General features: G+C 42.4%; 1 protein-coding gene across 1 annotated transcript; it reads left to right on the top strand.

Moving 5' to 3' along the window:
• The first annotated feature begins 2,822 nt into the window (after nucleotides 1-2,822).
• tent5ba (terminal nucleotidyltransferase 5ba) lies at nucleotides 2,823-7,428 on the top strand. Its single transcript, XM_003452105.5, has 2 exons — nucleotides 2,823-3,278; nucleotides 5,612-7,428. The coding sequence occupies exons 1-2, from the start codon at nucleotides 3,129-3,131 to the stop codon at nucleotides 6,638-6,640; spliced, it is 1,179 nt and encodes a 392-aa protein (XP_003452153.1). The 5' UTR covers nucleotides 2,823-3,128; the 3' UTR covers nucleotides 6,641-7,428.
• The last annotated feature ends 4,671 nt before the right edge of the window (nucleotides 7,429-12,099 follow it).

Raw genomic sequence — 12,099 nt, 5'->3', positions numbered from 1 at the left:
GCCTGACTCCCGCTTTGACCTTTGGGAGCTTTTGTGAGGCAGGGTTGTGCATCTACTTCCGGCTGTGCATCTGCTGGCAACACCCGAGTAGTGGTCGAACCCAAACACAGGTACACATACGTCTTGGGAAGATGTTTTAATGTGCGTGCCTGCCTGCGCGTGTTTCCATCCATCCTGTTTTTTACTGCTTCATTACTAAAAACACATTCAGGTCGATCCTGAAATGAACTTTACTCTCTTGTAAACATTTTACAGGTGCACAAACAACCCGAGTTGACAGACAATGTGACGTGTGGGATTTTATAAATGATGATATATCTTAAAAAGAGGAAATTACAAAACTTATTGCCTGTATTGTTCACTGACAAATTATATACCAGGACAATCTGAGGGACTTCACTGAGAGAGTAACGTCTGCTATTGTGCGTAATGTCTAAGTTTGCGTGAGGACTCTCATTAAGGGTTATTTAGGGCATTTAAACACATAATAAGTTGCATGCAAAACAGGATATACAGTTAAAGGCAACAATAATGTGGTAGCTGTGCACACCAGTAAAAAGCGGAAGAGTTTGTGGACGGTCCTGACCAGCGCAGAGAGTATTAGGCATGAAAGACAGCAAATGTTCCGCTGAGATCAGTGGAATGACTCTGTATCTGTACCAAATCACATAAAAGCACAATCAGCACGGCATGGAAGGAGACTATAGTAGAAAGCAATGGATGTGAAAAGCCTGATGGAAATCTAAAAAGGGCATTGGGGGTTATCTCAGTCTTTTCATAAACACCAGCACAGCCATGAGCAAATTAAATGGGTGAATGAATAAACGTCTCTGATATCAAGTCTCCACTTTAAACTTTCTCTAAAAGCGATAACAGCAATAAATAAATGAGTGCCGAGCAAGCAAGAACTTTGAGTGTTCACAGCCTGCTATTAGAGTTCAAATACTAACAAGCAGCCTCTGGATTTCAACAAAATAAATATAGATTGACATGTTTTATCAACAAATTCTTGGATGAAAAAAGTATTTTTTTTTGTATATATCCAATGTATTTTTGTTGGCCATAACAGAGGCCTGGGCGAGGAAGACTCACAACTGTGTGAGAAGACTGTAGACCTACGTCAGAAACAAAATCTAAAAGATTTGGTACGCTCATTTGCCTTGTCTTCCTCCCCTCAATAACAAACCGGTTGCGCAGATGGATGGCCCTCCCTGAGCCTGGCTCTGCTGAGGTTTCTTCCTGTTAAAAGGCCGTTTTTCCTTGCCACTGTCGCCAAGTGCTTGCTCATATGGGGGTTGCCTGATTGTTGGGGTTTTCTCTGTATTACTGTAGGGCCTCAACCTTATTTTGACCCTATATAAATAAACTTGAATTGAACTGAACTGAATTGAACTCTTAGGAATTAGGAGGGTAAGCAGCAACCAAGTGCTGCAGATTAAATGAATTCTATTAACTGATCATCAGCAAGTGTGAGCACCTCTATAAATGCAGAAGTGTTCTCAGTTATCTGGTCTGGAGCATTCATGTTTGCGTTAACACAGTCTTCGCAGTTGTGGACGACTCAGAACAGGTCACAGAAACCTCAAAAAATCCATAAGCTCATCTCAGACTCTACAGGCCTCAGCTAGCAAGTTAAATGTCAAAGTTCATGACAGCACAATGACAAAAAAAACTAAAAAAAAATATGGTTGTTTGGAAGGGTTGCAAGGGTGTTGGCAGGGGTGGTGGAGGGGCGATAATTTGGGCTTGTTTTGCGTCCACAGGATCTGGGCACCTTGCAGTCACTGAGTTGACCAGCTCCTCTATATACCAAAGTATTCTGGAGTCAAATTTGAGGTGGATGTTATGTCACACACATGACAACGATCCTAACCACAGCAGGAATTCCACAACAGAATGGCTGAAAGGGAAAATATTCAAGGTGCGATGATGACCCAGTCAGATTTCAGATCTTAACCTGAATGAAATGATGTGGCAGACCTTAAGAGAAAGCAAATGTCTGCTAACCTCAATGAACTGAAGCAATGTTGTGAAGAAAAGTTTGCAAAGATGATGCAAGAAACTGATAAAGACACACAGAAAATGATTATTTTAAGTTGTTGCTGATAAATGTGCCTCTACAAGCTGCTGAATAATGGATGTAGTTTGGCACGTGGTTCCCAAATTGGGACCTGGTAAAAATTTGCAACATAAAAAGAATAATTTTGCGCAAAGCACAAAAAAGAGCTCGAGTAAGCTCTACTAGAAGAGCTACTAGAAGATATACAACTGCTGACAGCTAGACTCGAGTTTGTTTTAAAGGGCCACAAGCCAAGAAGGAATGAGTATGAGAGTGCTTTTATCACTGCAAAGATACAAAGCTGAGTCCACACAGCTTCCAGGAAAACCTCAGACTTCGTTCTGTTTTTATGATTGCTCTTAAGGCTTGCATGATCATTAATTGCATGATTAATTGCACAATATAGAAGCAAGCATACAGGAAAAACATCCTGTATGCTCTGCAAATAATTCCCCATGAAGAATTTGAAAAAACTGCAAGGTGAAATGCGTGTGCCGTGTTTGCACAACTGTAATCTAATCTATGACATATCACTAATAGCTGTTATTTCTAGCAGCACCGGAGCTGAAGCGATGCAGATCACAGGAGCGTTGGTTTGAAGGAAAACCCTGATGGTATGCGGGGTTGCACCGCAGATGGAGCAGAACTCACCGAGCTGTCAAGTACGTCACATGAAGGGTGTTCCCTGCGGGCAGGGCAGGGCATCCATAATCAATGACCAAACACAGCAGCCAATCACAGGGCTCATGTTAATGAGGAGCCTTTAAACCCTCTGGACCTTTCTCATGAATCGACTCTTTGCAGACTGACCGGATTTCAGCAGCACGCACAGAGAAAGGAGGAAACTGCGGCTCCCACTGAAACCTCCACATCTGAAACGAAACTTTTTTTTTTCCTCTTTCTTTCTTCCTCTCGGCTCTTTTGCCTCCAGTAATAATATCCGGATCTGCTCATCGCCCACACAGGAATTATCGCACTTTGAAGACATCGAGCTGAGCTGGGAGGAAGCGCTGATTCACACTGCTGATTTCTTTCTCGGGGTGGGGGGGACTTAAAAGTTCACATCGCCATGTCTGGTGAGTCGGATCACAGTCGGCGGTTCTGCGTGCTGTCTTGGGATCAGGTGCAGCGCTTGGACTCGATCCTGGGCGAGGCTATCCCCATCCACGGCCGAGGAAACTTCCCCACGCTGTCCGTACAGCCCCGCCAGATTGTCCAGGTAACAAGACAGAATTAAGAAAAAATAAAATTTAAAAAAATAAAAGTTTACACTTTTAGATTGACAATTGAATTTGAGGCAGTCCATAAATTCATGATATTTAAAATATTAATATCAATCAGGACCTCTCAGTCAAGCAACTTCTTTTTTTTTTAAATAAAAAAAAAATCGTATTTTCTTCTTTCTAGTTTCATATGATATACTATTAAACAATAAACTACCACAAAACAAACAGTGCTGTACTCTGTTGAACTCTGGAAACCCCTCATCGTCCTCTGGTGGCCTACTGATCCATTCAGGATGTAACCCTCTCGGTTCCTTGGCTCCTTCCTTGCTTAATTGTATTTCCATAACATAACTTTGTTTGCTTTGTTTCCTCATTCTGGGGCTTACTTTGAGTTTCCATTTGGAGTGTGCTGTTTATTCCTCAGCAGATTACTGTGTAAAACTTTCTAAAAGTTTCCTGCATGTCTGCTTACTTCATCCTTTTGCTTTGTAGCATTTAATGTTGATTTGTTGGCACATAAAAAGTAAAAACGCAGCGTTGGTTTCCGTCATATTCAAACAGCAGACGGGGGGAAACCTGTTATATGCTGGCTTTAGCATGGCCCCGAACGCCTTCCACATTTATGCATTGTGGCTGGATCACGTTTCACTTCCCCTGTGGTGTCCCTGCTTGTAGGCATTAAAGTGCAGAGAAAATCCCATGCTAGAGTTTCAAAATGTACATACAGCTGTTAAAGAATTTCTCCCTTTTTTCTGTAATTTACTCATCGACATATTCGAGATGAGCTGAGCAAACACGCGAGCCCAGGAGCTTCATGCTTGTGGTTGTGGAAAAGATGAATGCTCCATTGAACATCCAGAAAGGCCTAAATGTAGGTTTGAGACCCAGATGAGGGGACTCTCAGGCTTGCTCTGGATTCATGGAAACCCCTTAGAATGCATCTATGATTCATGTAGGGAAAGCTAATGAACCTCCTGGCAAGATGTATAGAGTAAGGCTCTTTATCCTTGATGTATTTTTAATTGATCTAGGTGAGTGCCTTTTATGCTATGCATCACACAAGGCACGAGTGAGTGTGGGGCTGCGTCTAGCTGCAGGGTTGGAGGTATAAACATGCTGTGTCCGATACAGCATCACGAAGCCCTGCAGGAGTTACAGTCCTGCATCAGTTAGGATAACCGCATATGCTCTGCTCAGGGTTTATGAATGAACAACGCACATTTTCACATGCCCTTTCTTCATTATTATTTAAAGAAGGGAGACAGACTAGTTCAGATGGAGCTGGAGTATTCTTTCTGGAAGGATTTGATCCTAAGCCAGCAGAATAATACCTGGGCTTCCAGGGGAAGCGAAGGGATCTTAACTACTCACCTGCATCCAAGCATGTAGGAGCGAAGGAAGAAGTTCAGTGTGGGGCTGACTGTGAATTTTGCGCTGTGTGATCTGGCAGATCAGGGTGGTCACAGAAGAAACTAGAAACATTATCATTGCTTCTGATTGGAATTTGAACCCAATTGGAGCTTCTTTATGGCCAAACGACTGCAACACTTCTAGGTTTCAGTTATAATTTAGTTCCTGCGCCGTGTGATGGGATGACTTGTCTTCAAGTGTTTGTCAGTCTGTAGCCTGACCCAGTATGTATAAATAGCACTGTCATGTTATCTGATCGCCATGGGAGGGATTGTCAACAGACACTAATCTGACAGGTTAGTGCCGGTAGGAAGATTTAGGATTGCATGCGAGGTGTAACAACTAATTTGTGTAGCGGGTTTGGTTGTTTCAGTTCCCAAAATGCCGTGACGTCCAAGTGCAGCTAACACATTTAGTCAGCTAGGCACATATTTACACTCTTATCCTAATCATCTCTAGCGTCTGCTGTGTATGTGCCTAATTAAAGTGACAAACTTCCCAAATAGACTGACAGATATAACAAGTAAGCTGCGGCTCTTACCACTCGACACTTTAAATATTTCCAAATGTTTGAGAACAGAATGTTTTATGGCGCATGTGGGGTGTCATTTCCCATTGGGCATATAAGCTGAATCAGTCTTTGACTTATTTGAGGACTCCGACCCTTCCCTTCGCGCCTAATAGCGATGATGTAGTTGATCCTTTTCAGATGTGGCTACGCAAAGAGAAGACGCCTCTGTTTAAATATCATGCTGATCACTGGAGCAAAGGAAAGGCTGTTGACCCTTAATGCCAGCTATTGATTTGACTTGAGTCTTTTTAGATGCCATTTTTGATCCTATGAAGCAATTACCTTCGCCTCCTGTTCAAGGAACCTGTATGTTAATAAGATTGTGTTTGTCTTGTCCCTGTCCAGGTTGTGCGAGCGAGGCTGGAGGAACGAGGTGTGCATGTTAAGGATGTGAGGTTGAACGGCTCGGCTGCCAGCCACGTGCTCCATCAGGACACGGGACTGGGCTACAAGGACCTCGACCTGATCTTTGGTGTGTCGCTGAAAGATGACCAGGCCTTCCGTCTGGTGAAAGACGTCGTGCTGGACTGCCTGTTGGACTTCTTGCCAGCTGGGGTCTCTAAGGAGCGCATCACAGCACTGACCCTTAAAGAGGCCTATGTGCAGAAACTTGTGAAAGTCTGCAATGACACGGACCGCTGGAGCCTCATCTCGCTGTCCAACAACACAGGCAAGAACGTGGAGCTTAAGTTTGTGGACTCTTTACGGCGGCAGTTTGAATTCAGCGTAGACTCCTTCCAGATTTGCCTCGATTCTCTGCTCTTGTTTGACCGCTGCTCTGAGACGCCCATGTCTGAGAGCTTTCACCCCACCGTGATTGGCGAAAGTGTGTACGGGGACTTCAAGGAAGCCATGGAACATCTGTGTCAAAGGACCATAGCTACTCGCACCCCTGAAGAAATCAGAGGGGGTGGCTTGTTGAAGTACTGCCACTTGCTCGTGCGAGGCTTCAGACCCTCGTCAGAGGCGGACATGAAACAGATGCAGCGCTACATGTGCTCGCGCTTCTTCATTGACTTCCCCGACATAGGTGAGCAGCAGAGAAAGCTCGAGGCTTACCTGCAGAACCACTTCGCCGGGATGGAGCACAAGCGGTACGAGTGCCTCATAACTCTGCACCAAGTAGTGAACGAGAGCACGGTGTGTCTGATGGGCCACGAGCGGCGCCAGACGCTCAGCCTCATCTCCATGCTGGCGCTGAAGGTGCTGGCCGAGCAGAATGCTATCCCCACGGTAACCAATGTGACCTGTTACTACCAGCCAGCGCCGTATGTGCAGGACATAAACTTCAGCAATTATTATATTGCACATGTGCAGCCGCCACAGGTCGCTGCGTGCAGTGCTTCATATCAGACGTGGCTGCCCTGCAGTTGAGCTGGTGTCAGGGCACGGAGGTCACTGTGTCTCCACTACATCGCTGTGTCCAGGATATGGACTGAAAACAAACAATAAAGAAACCCATTTGCCAAATGTGACTTGACGAAAACAATCCTGTACTGCTGTACATCTGATTGAGCCGACAAGTTTTTTTTTTTTTTTTTTTTCTTTTTTTTTTTCCACTTGTTTTCTCTTGCAAGACGTCTGTAAGATTGCTGGTCATTTCTGAGATGTAGCGATAATATCTTATTTAAGTATTAAAAAAAACTTTGTCAGGTGTGCATTTTTGAGGAAGCAGACAATGAAGCTGGTGGTGTTTTCATACCCTGGCTTTTATTTTGTTTTATTTTTTAAATTGCATACGGACCAAAGATGTGTGGTTTCTTTTTTTTTTTTTTTTTTTTTTTTGTTCTTTGTTCTGAAAGGGATTGTAATCACACTTCCAAGTGCCTTAAAAAAACCAAACAAAAAACCCCACAATGTTCTGAAAACATCTGTAAAGTGAGAATTGTGCATCCAGTGTTTTCTAGATTACTGTTTCTCTTTTCAAGAACAGAAGCGCATTCATTTTTGTGAGGTTTTTCTTTTTTTTTTTTTTTTTGTATTGTGGTTATTTTCTGCTGGCCTGTAATGATTGTTGATATTTTAATCTTTGGTTTTTAGGGCTGCAGTTAGTTCAAACTGGTCATTGTCTGAGCTGCTTCAAAATTCACACAGTTGAGTTTTTATATTGTTACGTGTCCACAATAAACAATGTGCTTTGGCCAAGACGTGACACACAGTGACTCAAAAGTCTGTCCTCTTCCTCTCGATGTTTGTTTGTCCCACGCTTAATAAACTGATGAGTTGGTTCATTTGCAGTAACCAGGACCACTGAAATGCATACACCATTGGCTGGAGTCACTTGCATTTGTTAAACTGGGGCTGAGGATCCATTACAATCTGAGGACATGAACCATAAGGAGGCTTTTCTAAAGCACAATGGCTGCTCTCTGTGATACTAAAGCTTTATAACAAAGGCTGGCTTGTTCTCCCAACCCATGTTACTGCTGGAAACCCAGCCCGGTTTGCTTGACTGATACTATATCCATGTCATTTTGTCTGAGTCAAAATCAAAAATCCTTAAACACATAGTAGGTCTTTTCTCTCTTTTTTTTTTTTTTTTTTTGAAACACTGAGTGACAGAGCCCGTATAGATTCATAGCAGACCACGAATCTTCTTATTTGGGCCAATAATTACATCTACTCAGAAAACCGAGAACAAAAAACATCATTTTGCCATATGTGACTCTCACACACATGTGTTCTTTTTTTCAAACAGAACTACTCACGCTGATGCTGAAAGGCAGAATTAGACGTGGTATTATTAAAGCAATGCACAGCCCTGTCTTTGCATAAATCTGTTAAATGCAGGGTATTGGTCTTGGTCACAGAGTCAGGTCGCTGTGGAGTAACAGTGCTGGAGCCAAGATAAAGTACAGTTAGCCTGATAATTTTTGTAATATGAAATTCTTTTACTTATTCTCTTTCACACATGGCCAGAATAGCCTGTTTAGAGACTGTGGGCTCCCAGTGCCTTCAAATCCTTAGAAAGTCTTGAAGTTCTTTTCTGCTCTGCATTTAATCATTAGCTATTTATCTGACTCTTTCTTTTGTACCGTCTTCCATCACCCCGAACTGGTTGCGGTAGAGGTCATCACCCACTGGTTTGTGGTCTCGCAACTATGGTGGTCCTGAGAGGTCAAACACTCCATCTTAATAAAAAACTGACCAATAGAAGAATAGAACAGAAGTGTTTCTGGGGGCACAATAAGGTGATGGAGCAGCTGCAGAGGTAGAAACCAAAACATGCAAAAGATAACACTGAGAAAGAAGTGTAAGATTCATCGCTGTTGTGACCGAGAAAAAGACAGTGTGTGTTTTAATCACGACTCATATAATCATCTACATACGTCTTTGCTTTTAGCCACTTACTGTTAGCTTGTCACTTCTGCAGCTCTTCCATCTCCAACACACTTTTTTTTGTTTTGTTTGAAGCCCTCAGGGCCACCATACCCATCTTTCTTTCTTGAAAGCAAAAAATGACGAATTAGAAGTGAGAAACCGACTCTTAGTCACAATGCAGAAAAAATCTGTTTAATGGTACATTTGACTCTAAAATATCATTTTCCATATTTTTTTAAAAACTTTGAGTGACTTTAATGTAAAATAACTTACAAACTGTTTCCTGGTGTAATAAAGTTTGACATTTAGGGGTTAAAAAAAAGTTTCCTTATTTAAAATTATGATGCTACTTAAAGGACAAAATATAACAAAGTTTCTCACAGATCTGATCTGTGTATAATTAAACACTGCCAACCAGATTTCTTCCTGTTAAACGGGAGTTTTTCCTTCCTACTGTTGAGAAGCCCTTGCTCAGAGGTGGTCGTCTGATTGTTGGGGTTTCTCTCTATTATTGTAGGGTCCTTACCTTACAATGTCACGCACCTTGAGGTGACTGTTGTTGTGATTTGTGACTATATAAATAAAATGGAATTTAATTGAATTCAGTCATTTTACAATAAGGACAGGGGTAATCCAGTCATGTTTCCTTGATTTTCATTGGTAGACAAAGGATTTAAGAGTTGAGTAAGAGATGAAGGTTCCAGGGGAAACATGATGCTGTTATGGTTCGCACTATCACCTCAATGCAAATAGACCCTGGGTTTGAATGCACCAGTCTGCTGAAAGCTTTGTGTGTGGAGTTTGCATATAGGTACTCCAGCTTCCTCCCACACGCTAAAGACATACATGTCAGGTTGACTGTGGTCCTTGTTAGCCCTGCAACAGATTGGCGATTGGACCGCGATTTACCCAGCCTCTCGCCCTGTGACAGCTGGACTCCAGCGCAGCCGCCAGCCTGAATTGAATAAGTGGAAGTAAATGGATTGTTACAGTGTTATACCATCGCAGGTTGCGAGAGTGTCGTGTCCTCTCGAAGGTGCACATAAATAAACTGTTTTTAAAAAACCTACACTCTTCATTCATTGTCTTTTCTGCATTCAACCCTGAACATGATTATCTTTTCTTACGCTCTATAAAATCAGAGCTTCAGGAACATTGAAATTTAAGAGCCGGAGGGTTACATTGCGTGTAAATAGCAACAAGCTGACTGGAAATGATTTCTTGCTGGTTTGAACCCCTCTCCAATGACAATCCCCATTAATCTGTCATGATCACTGGCCCTGCTTGCTCTGGAACACTGTGTGCTCTCTTTTTCTTTTCTTTTTTTTTTTTTTACCCGCGAGTGATTCACCGCACGTCCCAAAGTGTGTGTTCATTTCCCATTCCTATAATGTTTGCACACTAGTCAAGCGGCAACACAATCGTTTCAGTGGTTCTAAGGTCAATATTAATCATTGTGTGAAGATACTGTCAATGGCTTCTAGCTAAAATACTGACCTATTATGGTATTATCATATGAAACATTAGGATTCAAAGAAAGGAAAAGTGAGCTACGTTGCTGATAGATTTATAATAATAGTGGCAGTAGTTTAAATGAAACAGTTGATTTATCAGCTGTCAGAGGACAAAGGAAAACATTTTATCATAGAAATAATAAAGCGATTTCTGTGAGAGATTGAATTCAGGCTTTAATTAGGAGTTTGTGTGTGGGCCGAGGTTCTGCGCACGCCTGTGTGAAACCAGGGTGAGGACAGGACAGAGACGCAGTAATGACAGAGATTTCGCAAATTTCTTGCCACAACACAAATCAAACTCACCCTGTCCTGGTATGTGTGCTATTATCTCGCCCAAGAAAGGGTTTATTCGCCCAAGGGAGCGATTATGAAGTCCCACTAACCCATTATCCGCAGGAAGTTTCTCACTCTGTACCTCTTTTTGTTGTTGTTGTGTACTTTTCCCTTCATGTTAGCTCTCTGATGCAAAACAAAAATTTAAGAGAGGGTCACACTGACCTGACTCAGGGATGTGGATATGTTTTAAATTAAGCTGTACTTGGGGAGCACATGACTCTGTGGATGTGACATCATCCTCAGGGTGCAAAAGGGAAACACATGTCTCAGTTGAACTGGATGATTGGAGCACACTGACAGTGCAGCTTCAGCTGGTGCAGATATGTGTTGCGGTCTGTGTGTTGCTGTGTTGCTGGGGTACAGTGCTGACAAATCCATGAGCTCAACAAAAGTTCTACACGAGGTGAATTTGTCCGAGCAGCTCTGATCTCTGCATCCTGTTTAATGCACTTAAAAGTGCCATCCGGTTAGGACTTTAAGCATGTTACTGTTGCTTCCAAAATGACAAGTTTCAGACATGTGGGTGGTTTGCTCTCTGCTTAGAAAGTGTTTTATGAGCATATTTCAGAAAAGTCGGGACGCTGTGTAAAGTGTAAATAAAAACAGAATGCACTTTCAAATCTCATAAAGACCCCGTGCTTTATTCACAGCAGAACATAGAAAGCACATCAAATGTTTAAGCTGAGAAAATGTATCATATTAAGAAAAATATTAGCTCATTTTCTATTTGATGGCAGCCACATGTAACAAAAAGTTAGGACATTATCATGGTACATCTGTGCACTGTGAAGATTAGAGAAATATTTTGCTGCTATTTTTATTTATAGGTGAAAGTTTAATCATGTTTTGCTGGTGGCGTCGGTAAATATACCCTGATGTTATAAAACCATTCTTGTGTAGTTGCTGGGCGGAGATCTGATGCTGTCTGCATACAGTGTACATCTCCCCACGCTGCATGTGTTCATTAAAATCATCGTTTGTCTCCACCCGGCCGGATCAGTGTGTTATTTGGATTTCCTCCTATATCCCTCCTTAATATATGGACCTTAACAGCACCCTGTCAGTAAACATCTGGGAACCGAGGAGAACAGCTGCTGGACTTCTGGAGAGAAATGCCGCTCCATTCTGGTCCTATAAAGGATTCTTAGCTGCTCAACAGTGCTGGGTCTGTTTTCTCACATTTTTCATTTCTGATGATTTTTATTGGGGAAAAGTTGTGCAGGCCAGTTCAGCACCTTGACTCCTCTAACATGAAGCCATGCTGTTGCAATAAATGCAGTATGTGATTTAGCATCATCTTGCTGAAATATGCAAGGTCATACCTGAAAAAGACATAGCCTGGATAGGAAACCAGTATTTGCCTTTCAGCATTGATGGTGCCTCTTCAGATGTGCAAGCTGTCAGTTCCATAGGCACTGATGCACCCCAATACCTTCAGAGATTGAGTCGTTTGAACTGAGTGCTGATAAACAGCTGGATGGTCCTCCGTGCAGATGACACGGCATCCGTGTTTTCCAAAAATAATGACAGATTTTGATTCATCTGACCACAGAACAGTTTCCTGCAGCAGCATTTCTGGATCATGTTCACATACAGCTTCTTTGCAGTGGCAGAGCTTTAATCTGCATTTGTGGATGGCACGGTGTTCACAGGAAGTTATCC

The sequence above is a fragment of the Oreochromis niloticus genome, linkage group LG11, assembly GCF_001858045.2.
Source record: "Oreochromis niloticus isolate F11D_XX linkage group LG11, O_niloticus_UMD_NMBU, whole genome shotgun sequence".
Lineage (NCBI taxonomy): Eukaryota > Metazoa > Chordata > Actinopteri > Cichliformes > Cichlidae > Oreochromis > Oreochromis niloticus.
This window is presented reverse-complemented; position numbering and strand designations above follow the sequence as displayed.

Coding starts and splice junctions, on each gene's coding strand:
- tent5ba (XM_003452105.5), top strand. CDS start 3,129: ATGTCTGGTGAGTCGGATCACAGTCGGCGGTTCTGCGTGCTGTCTTGG. Junction 3,279..5,611: donor AGCCCCGCCAGATTGTCCAG/GTAACAAGACAG, acceptor GTCCCTGTCCAG/GTTGTGCGAGCGAGGCTGGA.